This window comes from Haliaeetus albicilla, chromosome 12, assembly GCF_947461875.1.
Source record: "Haliaeetus albicilla chromosome 12, bHalAlb1.1, whole genome shotgun sequence".
NCBI lineage: Eukaryota > Metazoa > Chordata > Aves > Accipitriformes > Accipitridae > Haliaeetus > Haliaeetus albicilla.
The window spans coordinates 4,947,578-4,964,191 of record NC_091494.1 but is presented as its reverse complement, the minus strand read 5'-3'; the positions used below and the strand labels follow the sequence as shown (position 1 = coordinate 4,964,191).

General features: G+C 56.0%; 1 protein-coding gene across 1 annotated transcript in view; it reads left to right on the top strand.

Moving 5' to 3' along the window:
• Window positions 1-5,788: 5,788 nt before the first annotated feature.
• RBPMS2 (RNA binding protein, mRNA processing factor 2) overlaps window positions 5,789-16,614 on the top strand; it is a 30,060-nt gene continuing 19,234 nt past the window's right edge. The window contains exon 1 of the mRNA XM_069797682.1: window positions 5,789-6,174. Coding sequence (XP_069653783.1) covers window positions 6,115-6,174 — 60 coding nt within the window. The 5' untranslated portion in view covers window positions 5,789-6,114. The remainder of the gene's footprint in view (window positions 6,175-16,614) is intronic.

Genomic DNA, 16,614 nt, shown 5'->3' with positions numbered 1-16,614 from the left:
CTGGGGATGTCACGGGTTTCAGAGAAGGGGCTGGCAGTACCTCGCTAATCGATTTGGGGCACAGAGTGGATGCCCCGAGAGGTTGCTCTGGCCATTACATGGGGTGACCTGCTGCTCTCCTGCCTTCGAGCATCCTCCTGTTGCTCTGGAGTCCTCATGCCTCTAACCGCACTTGGTGTGCACATGCTCCAGGGCTGCCCGTCCCCTTCTCCCAGGAGGACTGATGCGTCCTGCAGCTATCATGGTTAAATACAGCAGAAGAACCGGGACCAGCAAGAATCTGAATGGTTTGACTGGGCAGGAGCAGCCCTCCATTACCTGAACCTTTGTGGTGCTTAGGACCAGTGTAGCCACGTGGCATTTGGTCCAATGCATGGAAAGGGTTGGGAGCTGCTCTTCAGCCTTGGCCAAGTGCCATCCCTGCTGTTTGGGGACAGGTGGGCCAAAGGAGGTTGTGAGGACAGGAGGAATGGCTGGGTAGGCTCTGTGTTGGGCAGAGATGGGGACTGGGAGGTGGGGCAACCACAGAAGGCGCCAGTGAGGGGTCAGCAAGGAGCTGGGCTAGGTTATTCTGGCCAAAAGGAGATCGAAAGGGGGTCTACTAGCAGCTTACAACTCCTAGAGGGGTAGTTACAAAGGTGGTGGAGCTACACTTTCCTTGATAGCGACACATGAAATAACATGGGACAACAGCCACAGATGGTGGCTTGGCAGGGTTGGGTTGGGTGTTAGGGAAGACTTCTTCCCTGCAGGATGGTGCAGCCTTAGGGTAGACACCTGGAGAGGTGGGGTTGCTCCATCCTTGGGGGTTTTCAAGGCAGGACCAACCTGATCCAGTGCTGGTGACAGTCCTACAGGCTGTTGGATGGGAGACTCCAGAGGTTCTTTCCCACCATCACTGTGTGATGCTATAACAAGTCTCCAGATGTTTGGATGCTGATCCATACTAAAAGCAGAATCTCAGCCCTAAAGCCTTCTCTTGCCTGTGGCCCAGATGGTCTCTGAGAACTCATTTGAGGTCCTGTAAAGAGTCTTTGGTGACACCAGCACCCAGCTTGCAGGTGCCCATCACTCATCACAGCAGTGTCAGCCAGCCCTGTGGCACAGCGGGGTCGGCTTGTCTGCACTGCTCACTTGGAAATCAGGATTCCTCCATGTCCTATGGTTAGTAGCCTCTTTCCAGCTGGCATTGCAAATCCTGCTCCAGAATAATTAACCAGAAAGACTAAGGGCATGAGGCAAGAGCAGCTGGGATGGATGGAGGGGTGTACAGGGGCATCTCCGGGGCAGGATGGAGGAGACCAGCAGAGCAGTGCCAGCTGGTGTAGTCCAGGGAGATGTGGGGCCTCCCAGGCAAGGACAGGAGGAGAAGTTGGTGCCAATGGTAAGCAGAGGAAATCCTCCCTTCACCATATCTCAAACATGTTGGAATTGGCATGGGAGCATCCTCTCTGCCCTGGGACAAGCACCAAGACTCAACTGTTGTCCCAGATAAGCAGTGAGAAACAGCAAAACAACCCAGCACTTCATCCAAAGCATGGCACAGCCTGCAATGGGCTTGGGGGCAGCAGGGACTCAAGGTATCCCCTATGACAACCACCATGGTCCACGAAATGAAATTCATTGCCTCACTACAGATGGGTGAATAAGTCCTGGGATCACAAAATGAGTGGGCAGCAGATAGAGGATGCAGGAGCCCAGCTGGAGAGTGACATCCCTCTGTTATCACCTACACCAGTGTCCGAGCAGCTGGACCCTGCTCCTGGCTATCCTATCTCCTGAGCTGGTGACCTGCTTGTTCAAGAGTGAGAAAGAGCCCTCGCAAAATGTTAAGCTGAGAAACTGTGTGAAAACATGAGATTGTTTACAGGTGGTTGTTGTTTCAAGGCACACCTTGATTTCTCAGCTGATTACAACCTGTTTCTATCTCAAGTACTTAAGTTATCCCCTTGCTAGGAGCTGCTTGATGGTTTTGAGTGCTTCATAGCTTTTACTCTTTTTTTTTGGTAAGGCACTTCAGTTCCCATCATTTACAGGCAGGACTGCATGGGGCATTGTGGCAGGGCAGCTGGGGCCAGGGATAGCCCTGTGTGTGTTGCCCATCCCTGCATGTGAAGGAGCATGGAGGAGACCTGGAAGTTGCTCTGGAGGTGAAGATGCTGTTTTCCAGCTGGTTGTGACCTGGCTGGGGCTTGTGGCTTGGAGGCATCCCCAGGAAGCTGCTTTCTGAGCCCTGTTAGGTGCTTGTGGCAGCACAGTTGGTTTTAGGTGGGCATCACTGCTCAGTTAGCCCAGGCTTGCTGTGCAACCAAAGAAGGTTACAACATTGCAAGTGAAATGCAATACTCAAATGACTGCAGGAGACCTTGAAGTCTTGGGCATAAGAGTAACTTTTTGGTCTCGCTTAGGTGCTTTTCATCAGTGTGGATGTGGCTTTGCTGCCAGCTTGCCCACCCTGACTGCGAGCTGATGTGGGAGAGCTGGGTGAGTGCAGGCTGGATAGTCACGGCGTTGTCTCTGCTCTTCTAACCAGCGCATCTCAGTGGACGTGGTATGGCAAGGGCAGGGTCTCTAATGCAGACCTTAGCTAGACTGCAGGGGTACATGCTGTTGGGTGGTAGATGCCTCAGGGTGAAAAGTGTTGGTGTAAAAATACATTGCTGTAAAACTTGGGTAAGCATGGTCCAAAGCAGAGTGTCACCCTGGTCCTGCACTGGTTCAGCTGATGTGGGCTCCGATAACACAGTTAAAGCTGAGCATCTCCACATGGAAGTGGAGAATCACCCAAAGAAAAAATCCTCAGCCAAAACCACTGCAGAGACATCACAATTTTATGGTAGACTGGCTCACCTGCACAAGCTGGCAGCCGTGACTGCTTCATTTCTCCCACCTTTTGTCCACCCTTGTAAGCTCCTGGGGGCAGGAAACATCTCCCTGTGCAGTTGGTTGGCCCATCAACGGCTGCGTGTGTTGAAGCACATGCTGCTTCGCGGCAGCACTTTGGGAGGGGAGAGGCTGCCTGGGTGTGATGTTTATGGGGATATCAAAGGGAGTTATGAGCCATGAGATGCTGGGACATAGGGATGCTGCCACCTTATACAGCTCTGAGGGTTGGTTGTGCAAGGAGGATGCTTCTCTCTTCCCCAATAGCAACACGATGAACATGCCTACAGAATAAAGCCCAGTGATGTCTGGCAGCAACTTGGTGGACCCACTGTTGTTGCCCCAGCGTGAGGGATGCTGCAGCTCTTCCACTTGCGGCGAGTGTTCTTCCCGCTGTGGAAGAGGCGGCATGTTTCCTCTGTGTGTGCGTGCAGCCCAGCTTCCTTGGGGGTCTGATGAAAACCCACTGCTGCTTCTGACTTCCACCCTTTTGTGTCTTCCTCTGCTTGCTGCAGGCTCTGTGTGTCCTGACTCAAAGTCTGTAGAAAGTAAAATAAAATTAAAAAAAAAACAAACAAAGAAAAAGCCCACCAAACAAAAAAAAACCCCAAACCAACAAAACCAAAACTAAACAACAAGAAAGCTCTACAAGGTTACGCTGGTTTTTGCTTAATTAGCCCAGGAAGCAAATATTCCTGGTCTTCATCAGGGCAGGCTTGCTTCAAGTCTTCTCGGCACGGCAGGCAGTGCTATTCCTGGGAGTTATTCCTGCGCAGCCTTACGCTGAGGATGAAGTTATGGTGAAGCGCAGCATCACCGAAGACTGGAGAAAGCCCTTGCTCTGCTGGATCCGTCTGTGCTGAGCTCTGTGGGTAGACTGGGGGCTCTCACTGTGGTTCAGCAAGGCTGGGTGTATTCGTTGTGTGAAAAGCCTCCCCCAAAACCACCCTGTAGGACAACATTGTAAATAAGTGAATTGTTTTTTTTAATTAAAAAGTAATTTTTTTCCTCCCCTCTTGCAGGACCTGGCAGGGATCGGGCCCTCTGGCTTAGTGGCTTGTTACACAGCCTTACAAAAAGAAATAGTCACTTTGCCTCTGTCTGTATGAGAACTCAATACACAAATCCATGGTGCTGCATGCAAACGGCTGCTGCTGCTAAAAGCCCTAACCTAGAAAGCAAGGAAATGCAAAGCTGATGCTCCCAGGAGTATGTTTCCTCCCCTCCAACACACCTCCTGCGATGAAACCACATGGCCCCACAGGCACTTGCTTGGCTATGGGAACCACTGCAGCCATGATTCTGCCTGCATGTCCTCTCCGATGCTGGACCCGGAGCTCCTTGGGTTGTGATGGATGATGCTTGTGCATGGGGATGGCTGAGTTTAGGGTTAAATTTTCATAGGAAGCCACTGCATAACCAGGTGGCAAAGCAAGTCAGAGGCTGGGGCTTGAACAGGGCAGTAAACCCAGGTGTAAGTGAAGAAATCAGCTGTGATTGCCCCTGGCCATGCTCACACCTCTTCACAACATGCACATGAGCAAAATTGTTATCCCTGAGCTACTGCTGGAAGCAAATGGTTGCTCAGAGCCAGTTGTGGACTCAGTTTGATTTTGAAGTGACACTCAATGCAGTTGGGACAGCGCAGGCCATGGGTGTGTTAGAGTGTCTCCAGCCAGGGCTAACCCTGGTGAGCCAGGGACTGGGAGCACACATTGCTTTTGCAGCTCAGGGGGGGCTATGGGACCACTGGGGCAGGGTAGGGCTGATGTTTCCTCTCACTTTCACCCAGCCTTGGCACTGAGGAAGCAGCGAGGACTGGGGACAAGAAACGCTGGTTAAGCTAATGTGGCTCAGATCCCCTGAACATCTCCCACTTGGTGGGTTGACCCCAAACCCTTGGAGTTTTACGCATTTGCCTCGCACAGGGACCAAGCTGTGGGATGCAGCATGCAGGAACGAGCCATATACCCCATTTTCTGCTCCCGTTACACATCCCCTTTTGCACAAAGGCCTGGAAGAAGGCAGGACCCTCCTCATCCTCTCCAACTGCCATAGTGGAGATGGGAACAGGTTGGGCCGCTCCCTGGGCATGGTGGGGATCTCTGTGCCGGCTGACACACCGCCGTGTCAGGGAGCCAGGAACCCTGCCAGATCCTGGCTCCAACCCATGCCAACCTCCTCGCCTGCTTTGCTAGATGAGGCTGGTTAGGCATCAGTGTGGGCAGGGAGAAGGGCAAGAAGATGGACATGCCTCAACTCTGCTCCTCCTGCCAGGCCTGAGAGCAGGGCTGTGCCCCTGGCACCTGCGGGGACGTGGGGCTGCTCTGGCAGAGGAGGAATTGGGCTGCTGTCCCCAGGGAACTGGGGGCTGCAGTTGGGGGGGATTTGGGGCTGCTCTCCTAGGGTCTCAGGGCTACCGTCCCAGGCTTGTAGGGCCGCTGTCCCAGGGGATGCAGGGCCACTGTCCTGGGGTTACGGGACTCATGTCCTGAGCTCCTGGGGCTGCTGTTCCTGGGGCTCAGGGCTTTCATCGGGGGGTTACGTTGCCGTCCCGGGGCTGTGGGGCTGCAGTCCCGGGGCGCTCGGACCCCCGCGGGGTCTCCCCCCCCCAGCCCCGGGGATGCCCGGGAGGGAGCAGCCCGGCCCCGCTGCGGACGGAGAGGCCGGCTGGCCCTTTAAGAAAGTCGAAGCCCGAAAGTTCAGCAAAGTTGAGAAAAGTTTTTTTTCGTGGAAAGGAGGGGGGGGGGGGGAAATTAACATAACTCGAGCCCAACAACAACAACAACAAAAAAAAGCCCCGCACCCCCCTGAGGCGGTGTGGGGGGGGGGCGGGCCGGGCCGGGATTGGCGGCGGGCGGCCCGGGGGCGGCCCCGGGCAGACGGGGCGGGGGCGGGCGGGTCCCGGCCCCGCTGCTCGGTGCGCGGCGGCGGCGGCACCGGGAACGGCGGCGGGGGCTGGGGCTGGGGCTGGGTCGGCCCCGCAGCTGCGGCTCGTTAGGCTCCGCTCCGCTCCACCCGGCCCCGTCTTTAATAGCGGCTCCGTCCCGGGACGCCGCATGTGAGAACCGGGAGGGCAGCACCACCCCGCACCGCACCGCCCCCTCCCCCCCTGCGCACCGGCACCTCGCTCCCGGCCCCGCGGAGCTCCGGAGTAGCCGCCACCACCCCCCTCCCCGTCCCATCCGTTCCCTTTCCCCCCCCTCCTTCCCCTTACCCCGGTACCCCACCATGAGCAACCTCAACAAGGACACTGAGCACACCAACGGCAGCGGCAACGTCGAGGAGGAGGTGGGTTACCGGGCTGGGGGACCGGGGGACGGTGGGGCTGCTGGAGTAGCCGGAGCTTCGGGGAACGGGGCGTGGAGCGCGGCGGCGTCGGGGAAGCGGGGCTGGGGTGGTGGGGTTGCGGCACCGGGGCGTCGGGGAACCGGGGACGTGGGGTTGGGGCCGGACCCGCGGGTCGTCGGGGGACTGGAGACGGGATGCCGGGGCCGCAGCGGGCTGGAGAACCGAGGCCAGGCCCTGGGAGTTGGAGTACGGAGGCATCGGGGTGCTGGGGCTGGAGCACCGCAGGCAGGGCGCTGGGTGCGGGTCTCGGGGCTGGAGCCCCACGGGTCATCCCGGGGAGGGGGAGTGGGCAGGGTGAGCCCCGGCTGCTGGCTGGGAGCCCCTTTGTCAGCCCAGTGTCCCTGTAGCCCCGTGGGGCAGGGGACCGGTAGGTCCCTGCTCCCTCCTAGCCTAGCCGGTGCCCATGGGCATGGTGTCCTGTCCCCGAGCCCCTGCGCCTGGAGGGCGTCAAGCTCCTGCATCCAGGCATTGCTCTGCCCGTGTGGGCCGCTCAGAATGTGTTTGGACCACGGTGGTGGAGACCTTGCCCTCCTTCCCCATGTGCCAGCAGCCTGGTTGGGGCTGGAGGGCTGTGAGCTGCCCTGCCAGCAGTCCCCTTCCCCTGGATGGTTGTTGCGAGCCAGAGCCTTGATGCTGCCAGACTCTGCGCTGGGAAGGCTTGCGAGGGTCACTTGTCTGTAGCCACATGCCGAAGCTGAGCTTGCAGCCCTGCATGTTTGCCCTCCAGCTGTCGGAGCCGCTGGCTGTGTGGTAGCATCACTGCTAGTACGGCGCCTTTCTCGTCGCACCCCTCGAGCAGGTGTTGGTGCAGTGGGTCGCCAGCTGCCCTCCATCTTGGAGAGGGCGCTGGAAAACGCCCGGCCTCGGTAGCATTTTGCTGCAGTCCTCTGCGCCTGGCCCTCGGGACCGGGGAGGTGCTCTGCCCCCTCCCTCGCTCTCCTCCAGTGCGCCGTGCGCTCGCGCCGCCGCAACATGGCGCCTGGCTTGCTCCACCACCCACCGGGGCCAGATGGTCCCCATGCACCAGCTGTCTTGGGGCTGTTGCACCCACTGGTCTTCAACTCTGGCGTGGGGGGACCCGTGTAATGGGGTGGAATGGATTGGCAGGCAGTGGTAGTAGTGTTTCTCTTCCCTGCGCGGAACAGGGCTTAGGTGATGCAATGGGACGTAGATGTGATGCTGCTGGTGACATGTCCCAGCCTCACTGGGTGGCACTGGTGTGGGTGGGTAGAGAGACAGAGTACCTGGGGCCCTGTGCTGCTTCTCCGGTGCAAGGAGGCTTGGTACCGGGGGTTTCACAGGCTGCGCACGCGTGCGCAAAAGACTCAATGCAGCTCCTTGATCCAATTATTCACTGGCCTGCAAAGCTCCCTGAGGTTGATGCTGCTTGGTGCATCCCAGTGGTGTTGCTCTGGCTGGGCTGGTGCCTCATGGGTGGTGGCCTGGTGAGCTTTTAGTGCTGGGACAGAGCTGGCCTGTTCCCTGCTGCTGGGTAGTGGTTTGGTGAAGTGGGAGCTGGAAGCTATTGCATTTCAGGAGCCTGGAAATGCTAGCCCCTTTGGGGAGGGTGGTCCTCCCCAGAGTGACGCTTGGTGGCTGGAAAACCAAGTTAAAGATTGCATCCCTGGGGAACAGGGCAGGGTTTGAACAGAAGTGGCCCCTGCTCTACATGTTGCCTCCAGGTGTGTGCAGGGAGGGGGGTGGTCCAGTCCGCCCTGCTGTATGGTCTGCAGCCTTGCTGGGTGCGTTTGTCACCCTGTACCCAGGAGTGCAGCAAAGGACTGACCACCCTGGAGGTGGTTGAGGATGCTTGGGAGGTGGTGGGCTGGGACTGGGGGGGGGTGTGTGTGTGTGTGTGTGTGTGTGTCCCCATCCCTGGTGGGGTTGCTGTTGGAAAGCCCTCTCTCTGCCACGAATAATGCTGTGGGTGATGAGCTGCTGGCTGGGCTCTGATGGCCACTTAGCCTGTGGGAGCCCTCTGAATGCTTGTTTTTCCTGTACATCCTCTTGGCTGACCAGAAGCCATTCCTCACAGCAGCAGAAGCTAATGGTGGCACAAAGAGTCACCTTGTGTTCAGGGTCCCGGCATGGGCTGGGGGGCTTAATCCCACATCCCACCCAAATTCTTGCCCAGAGCTCCCCTTGGTACAGAGCAATAAATACGTTTAGTGTGAAGTGGAATCCTTCAGTCTCAACGTACGCGGGAGGGTGTGCTGTGGAATATCTTCCCACGCTGTGTGGATAACGCTGCCAGATCCTGGCACTGGGGACAGTCCTCCATTCCCCCCCCACAAGCCTCCTTCGCCGTCTCCCTGAGCATTTGCAGAAGGGTGCTGTGTGCCCCAGATACAATGGGGAGAAGCTCCCAAATTCAGCCTTTCCCTTTATCTTATCTGCAAGCCCCTGGATCTCGCAGCCGCTTCCTGCCCGGTGACATGCGGAGGACAGGAATGCCTCTCTCGCTCCTCTTGAGGTCGTTAATGGGGAATGTTAAACAAACAGGGCCTAATGTCAGTCCCTGCTGTTCCTCACCAGACACCTCCCCAAACTCGATCCCTCCCCACTTGCTGCTATCTTCTGTTTAGTTTTCCAGGCAGCCGCCAATCTGTGTGACAGCATATGTCCCAGTGCTACGGAGGGGTAGTGCAAGACAGGCAGCTGCCTAGGTGCTGTGCGCCCTGGTTGCAGGCAGAAATTCTTCTGGCAGCTGGAGGAGCTTACTTGCTTGCCATGGACACTGTGTGTTGTGTTTGTGGCTGTATTGCAACAAGGACCCCATGTGTTTACCCTGCTGTCTTGAGTGTCTGCAGAAGTGTAGCTTCTACTCTGGAAGTTCATCCTTGCTCTCCCAGGCGGTCACTGGAAAGTTGTAGGTCCATGGGGAGCAGGGGGAATCTGGAGCTGGCTGCCTAGATGTCCAAAGCAGGTGGCTGAACTCTATGGATATCCCATGTGTCCTCTTGGCCCCTTCCCTTCCCTTGGCTGGTCTCAAGGGCCTGCATGCAGCCCCATGGGTGGTGGCTGCTGCTGTCATGGTAGAGCTTGGACACTGTGGACTGCTGAACGTGGAAAGCATCAAACATGAGGTTGTCCTGGGTGGGCAGAGCCCAGGTGAGGACCAGGAGAAGCTACCTGGCTAAGCTCTGCTAGGAGAGGATCATCTTCCCTGTTGGTCCACGGCAAGGCTGCGATGTTACCTGTTAAGAGTTAGAAAATGCCCTGTTAGGGGAGGCAGAAAGCTCTCAGCTGCCCTGCAGCCTCCTTGGTAGCGAGTACTTCGTCCCTGGCCTTTCTTAGCTGTTGCATGCGGAGGCTGCCAGAACCAGCCAGGAATGCCACTGGTGAGCAGCCTGTGTTATGTGCTGGATGTCTGTAGCACTTCATGGACTGGTGCCAGGCATCTCTTGATTTCTGTAATCTCTGCTTGAGTGGACCTAGATGCCTCTTGCATGTGTGGATTCTAGCGCTCTGACTTGAAACAAATAAGGTTAAAATAATTTCTGGAGTCAAATGACTCTGTGATGCTGCTCTTTGCTACAAAGAACTTGAGGGTGTAGTAGTTACGGTCACCACTTGCTAATCTTTTTGTACTTGGTCTGGCTGAACCAGGATGGTGCTTCAGAGCTGTTTTCATGCATCATAAAAGTCCCCTCAATGTTAGATGCAGCTTTCTGTTAGTGACAGATTGTTGGCTGAGCAAATACCCTGAAGTCACCATGCATGCAGAGGTTCTGGGAACTGGTGTGTTCCCAGACTTCCTCATGGTCTATCAATGAGTTGCTCTTACTGGGGGAGGGATGTGGGAATCTCCCCGTTATCTCCTCATGTCCTGGTGCCTCTGTAAATACCCTGTAAAGGAGCTTCCTTCTCCTTTCTTGCTCTTTCAAATCTAAGTTTCTTAGACATGAGTGAGCTGCTTTGAACATCAATATCCCAACTAGTCCCCGAGATGGGGTAACTGTTCTTCCGCCTGCTATCTGGCCATGTAGCTGGTCTAGTAAATGAGACCCAGCTTCAGAAATGAGTCTTCCTCCTTGGCTAATCTGAGGAGTTGCTGAGCAGAGCTTTCCCTACTTGGCCTCAAAATAAAGGGGTTTCTGGTGGTGCCTGTGTAAGTTATGAAGGGCCAAACCCAAAGGCTCCCTTGCTAGCAAGGGACTCTGCTTTCCCCTCACCAAAGTGGGAAGAATGCCCTTGGAGGTGTCTGAAAGGTAGCTGAGAGTGGTTCAGGCTTTGCTGTCTGTTCTCGTGCCTCTGCTAGAGGAACTGGCACTGTGGGAAGTCAAGTATGACTCTTGCTGGAATCAGTACGGAAGGCTTCTGGGGCCAAAAGATCCTTTAGGCTTGCTGGTCTTGGCCGTGCCAAGTCATGAAGACTTCACTACTTGGATCATGGAGCAATGCTTCTGCCTGTCCTGGACCTCTGAGTGCCTGAAGTAAAGGCTTTAGCTTGAAGCCTCACCAGGGCATGAGTGTGGAAGCGAGGTGGTCAGCACCTCACCTACAGTGCTCAGCACCTTCTCTCCAGGAGTACCAGGCACTAGCTGGGACCCAGTAGCCTTCTCAGATCTGGAGGTGAGCAGTCTCAGAAGTGTGTTCCCAGGGATGCCTGTACATCACAGGCCATCCCTGGAGCAGGAAAGTACCTTCTGCAGCAACAGCCACCATTGCGTAAGGATGGCTCGTGTGGCAGAGGCTGTAAGTAGAAAGAATTCATTTGTGCTTTAAAAGACTTGTGTGCTGTAATCCCAAGTCAGCTCAGTGTGTCTGATGAGGAGGGACCTTGGGGCAGGTGGTAGTACTAGCACTGTGAGGAGATGTGTGCCAGGTGACCCTGCCCTTGGCATGGCAGAAGTGGATGCTGCAAGCTTGGCAAGGACACTTTGACCACTGCACCACATGGTCATGGCATGGTTGAGAGGCTGCCTGTCCCAGGACCTGCTGTCCTCCTCAGTTCAGCCCCAGCAGAGAGGGGTGTTGTGATGCCTTGGATGGTGGCTGATGAGTGTGGAGCTAGAGGCTTATGCAAGGTCTGGCCTCTTGGTGTCTCTGGGGTGGTGAGGCTTTCTTTGGCCCCAGGGCCCACCCACTGGCTCTTGCTTGGAGATGGGAGCAGGGATGGTGCTGAGGCTTGCTCTGTCCCTCCATCTAGTGAACGTCATCTGCACCTAGCCCTGTGGACAGGGACAAGAAGTTGACCTCTGCTGTGTGCCCTATGGGAAGGAACTGCCTCAAGCCCACCTGGCCAGTTGTAGTCCAGTGGTAGGGCAGGGTGGCAGAGCATAGAGATCCTGCCTCCAGATGGCCCAGTGGCTGCTGGGGTGGGTTTCTCTAGAGGACAGTTGCATGGGACTGCATGTGCTGGCCTTGCACATTGCTCTCCCTGATCACTGAGCCCAAGCTTACCTGGCCGCAGGCTGTGGTTGCTGGAAACCCAAGGACCCAGTAGGGCGGTCTCACCCATGCGGAGGATCTCCAGCCCTGCTGCATAGCCCAGGAGAGGCTATGGAAATGTTGCACCTCCTAGTTTGAGATAGTATATCCCCTCCTGTGCTGCAAAGGACATGGTGATAGGTTCTTGCATTAGTGTGGGGTTGGGTCTTGGTACACAGCTGTGTGTCAGAAGCTCTTGGCTTGGGGATGTGTGTCCCTCCCATCTGCTTTCAAGGGCAGGAGGCCAGTGTCTGTCTGAAAGTGTGACTCCCCTGTGTCACCTATAGCAGTGGCTTGAAGTGCAGAGCAAGCTACAGACTTGGAGAGACCACCCAGCTCCTCTGGGAGGTACTGGAGGAGGGAAGGAAACTTTGCATCCCAGGGTTTCCCTGCCCGCAGTAGGATGCTGGTGGGGAGCTGGCTGGGATGTGACCTGTTTCTAGTGGGGCCTTAAAGCTTGGGCTGTATGTTGTATCCATTCTTGCTTTGTGCTCTGCCCTGCTCCCCAGGCTCTCCTTCTGGGCTGGTGGTCTTAACTCTGCCTTGCCCTCTGGGTCGTATGGGCTGGGTGCCTGCCTGGGGTCTTGTGGGGAGAGTGCCTTGTGGTGCAGAGGGAGGTCAGGGCGTGATGGCGGTTAGGGTTGGCATTTCTGGTCCATTTTTGGGTAGTACAGCCCCTCCCCACTGTCTAGTGGCCCTGTTTTGCCAAGACCTGGACTAATGCGATGGCATCTTAGTCCTGTAGGTGCTTGTCATCCTACTAGTGTCCCCAAATGTCATCTTGTGATTGGGGTGACACTCCAATAACCACTGTCAACAGTGGAGAGCTGCTGCAAACTTTGAGCTTGCTATCACTTGGGTTTTGTGGAAGACTTGCTTGCTGTTGGGCCATGGAGATACCAGGCATGCTCCATGGGGCTGTGGCATGGCCACTAGTGTGCTGCCCTGAACCAGGCTGATTTGAGGAGAGATTCATGTGCTTCTCTGGATGTGTCCTGCCTCAGTGGGCAGAGGAGGCATAGGACTGAAAAGTGCCCAGGAATTGCCTTGTGGCGGGGTGAAGCAGACAGATGTGCTTGCTTAAGGAACTGAGGTGAGGAGGTACCTTGTGAGGGTCCTGCATCCAGACCAATGTCTTCTGCTCAGGGCAGAGAATGGCAGGAACTCGTCTCACCTCTGTGTCTCCTGCCAGGAGAACAAATGCCTGGGTATGGGCAGGAGGACCTGGTCTGCAGCAGGTTTACACTGTGTGAGAGCTGTCCCCTGGGTAAGGTCCATGGTAAAAGGTGTCTGTAGGTCCCAGAACATCAGAGGGTGCCAGATGTGCTGCTGGGTCTCTGTAGTGAGGTGCTTAATGCAGTGGGCTGGATAGTACAAGCATGGATGTGAGTGTCCTTCAGCATGTTGGCTCTGATACTTGGGCATGTCTCCTCTAGCTTAGCAGACCTCTTGGCAAGGTGGAAGGCTGCGACGGCATCCTGAGGATGCTCAACCATCATCTCCCTGAGCTGGGGAACTGCCCTGTTGGGACAGTAATCTCTTGGGAGTTGTGGGTCTGGCCTCCCCAAACGTTTCAACAGCTTTGAACCCCTGCTGTGGCCCAAGCACCCCTGGGTGCCATCCTTTCCATGAGATCCTGCAGAGACAGAGGGGACAGGACTTGGTAGTGGGGAGCAGGGGGGAGTCTCCATTGCAGAGCTGCAGCAGTGGTGCTTCCTCTGCCAAGGCCGCAGACTATTCTTGGGTGCTGCCCCGTTGTGCTTGGACTTATCGGCTTCCCCGGGTGCCTCTCCCTGCTTCCCCCTTGCTTGAATGTCTTCCTGCCCTGACCACAGGGGTGGCTGAGCCCTGTCGACATCCCCTGCCTGACATGGGGGATGAGCAATGTCTGAGAGGGGCTGACCCAGCTATAAGCAGTGTCATGTGTGAAACACCCCAGCCTTGGGGACAAAATGCTTGTGCACTTGGGCTTGCTTGTGGTCAGGCTGCCTTCCTCCCCTCTGGGAGAGCAGGATGTTGGTCCTTGGGTGCCTTTTGTGCAAAAGGCTAATTTCGGAGGGAAATGCCTGAAGCCCTTCTTGCTTCAAGTGCTGGGGGAGGTTCAAGGCTGCCTTTCCCCTCTGGGGGTGGGTGAACATCCTTCTGGTGTGGGGTGGGGGGATGTCCTGCGGCTGTGGCTGCTTGGGGCTTCCTGGCTGGAGCAGCTCCTGGTCTGATCCTGCACTGGGGCTCAGTACTACCCTGCCTGCCAGCCCTGTGAGCTGCTTGAGGACATCGGAGCTCTGCCAGTGCTGGAATTGCAAGCAGGCAGCTGGCTCTTGCAGCCTCTCTGCTGTTGAGCCCTGCTGGTGGTGGTGGGAAACTGAGGCACGGAGTGGTGAAGGAGCCTGTTAGCAAGCCCCTTCCCCTTGGGAGGCATGCTCCATGGTGTTGAGGCTGCCCTGCTTTCTTGCTGAGCTGTCCCTAGCACAGACCAGCCATCTTCCTCCCCCAGTTTTCCCTTCCCTTGTGTTTCCTGGGAGTTTGATGTGCTGAGAAGCAAAACTGCCCAGGGCTGGGTCAACTCAGTGCAATGGCAGGAACCCTGCAGCCCCACATCCCATGTGGGGCAGTGAGATGAAGGTGCTGTCACGTTTTTAAGCCCCATGGCTGGGCTCTGAAGCATTTTCCTCCCTGCAGCCCTGTTTTGCAAGCTTGCCTCCCTGCATTTTGTTGCTGTGCCTTATAAGTCCTGGCTCCCAGGGCAGCCAGCAGCCTCACTGCATTCCAGCAGCCTCGAGTCGAGTGTCCCTAGCTGTGTTGAAGTGGCCAGGGCCAGGGTTCTGTATCCACTCTGTGGCTCTGTTGGTGGCCCTGGGTGCCTGAGAGGCACCCACTGGGATGCTCTCCCATGGGAAGAGCTGTAGCCTGTGTGCCTGAGCTGCTAGGACCTCAGGGTGGCTGCCTGGAGTGGGGACTGCCTTTGGGATGCTGTGGCAGAGCTTGTCCCTGTCCCCAGCAGGATGGCATGGGGCTCCCTTCTGCTGGTGGCATAGGAGGAGGGCTTGGTGGACATATTGGTGTGAATGAGTGGGAAATGGCTTGTCTTCAGGGGAAAATAATGGCATGTAGCTGGAGGTGGCTTCCTGAAGAGGGGGAATGTTCAGCAGCACGGTGTGGATGTGGCACTAGGGCATGTTCCTACTGTAGGTGTCCTTGGATGTCTCCTAACCACTGGTGGTAAAGGCTTGTGTGCTCCAAGTGCTGGGAGTGTGGCCCCAGGAGCCAGCCAATTTTGGGGGGCTGGAGTGGCCACAGCTGTGCAAAAGCAGGGCTGTGGATAATGCAGCTAAAGGGCTGATCTTGCAGAAGGGGAGGGTCAGCCTCGCTGGCTTCTAGCAGGATTTGGAGCAGTCTCTTAACAAAAGCCCAGTGCTGGAGACCTACCAGAGCAGCCTTGCTGGAGGTGGGTACTTACATCTTTGCATCTAACATTTCTGACATAACTTGACCCTTGCTGGGCTGCAGGGCAGTGTCTGGCTCTGCTTGGGACTCTCTTTCAAGAGCTGTTATTTAAAAGCAGGCATGGCCAAGAGATGTGGATGTTGTAAGACCTATGCTGACCTCCTGGCAGTGCTGGAGCTGTGGTAGGAAGAGGCAGGTGTTGCTGCTTGGCTTCTTTAAAGGCTTGGTGCTAAGTACCTGGCTGTCCTCACACTTGGGTGTATGTCTCTTCTGGGAGATGTAGCTGTATCAGGACTACTTTAGAGCCACTGAGGACTTGACCACTAAATGGGTTTGTCCTTGTCCCTCCCTCCTGTGTAGGAAGCTATGCTGGGATCCTCCCTCTCTAAGACATGGCCTCGATGGTGTTGTTCCCTCCTGGCACAAATCCTGTTTTCCATGGCTCTCCTCCATCTCTGCTGGGTGTTTGGACTGGGGACATCCCCAGAGGGGGCAGGGATGGGGAAGGAAAGTGTTTTCTGCAGGGCCTCCAGCAGTGTGACCCTGCTGGGCTGTCCTAGGTGGGAGCAACTCCCTGCCCCACTGCTCTGCTTCTCTCTACATGTGTGTCCAGTTAAGATCAGTTGTCCTTGTTGAGATGGGGTTGCTTTCACCTGGTGTCTCACCTCAAGTGGCTGGTAGCAGAGTCTAAGAGTGAGCATAAGAACAAGGTATTCCTGGAGATCTGCTTCTGCTGTATCTTCTCCAAGCTCCTGCTGAACATGCGGTTTGGCCCAGGCAGTTCTTGATCTAGCTCTGGATGGATTTTTTTTTTTTTGTTCTGTGACTTTGCCAGCTGCTCTGTGGAGAGGCTAAATATCTACATGGGTCTGGTGTTTGGTGGCAGGGAGCTGAAGCAGGGCAAATATATTTAAGCAGAAGCCTACCCTGTCTTGGCCTGTTGAGTGCAAGGGCTGGAAGCCTGGATTCATCAGCCCCAGGTGGTCCTAGTGGCCTCTCAAAGCCTGCAGGACTTGGACTGCAAAGGGGTGACTGAGATTCCCAGTTTGGTTAATCCACTGGAAGATGCTTGTCCAGATCCTGTTGCCCTCATCTACAGTTTGCTCTTTTTGGGAGCAGGGGCAGGAGGCTGGACCAGGGCTGCCCACAGTGCATGAGATGCTCAGGCTGGCAAGTTGCCTCCTGCTTTTCTCCTGTGGGACAACCCAGATCTCCTTTGCTTTCCGTGTTTACACTTGATCTCAGAAGTAGTCTCCCTCTGGCTTACCTCACTGTCCCTCAAATGTATTGCTTGGGTCTCTCCTTACCAGCCTCACCCTCCCTTCCCTGAATAACTTGGTCTCGCTTTCCCCCTACGCTTTTCTAGATCACTTAGGGATATGCTGAATTGCAGAGATCTCGGAAAACCAACCACTTGGTCTCATTTCTTTTAACAAGCTCTTCTGAACAGGGACCTTCCTTAGTCTGTCTTGAGACCCTTGGGGCAGCCTTGTTTGAAGATGT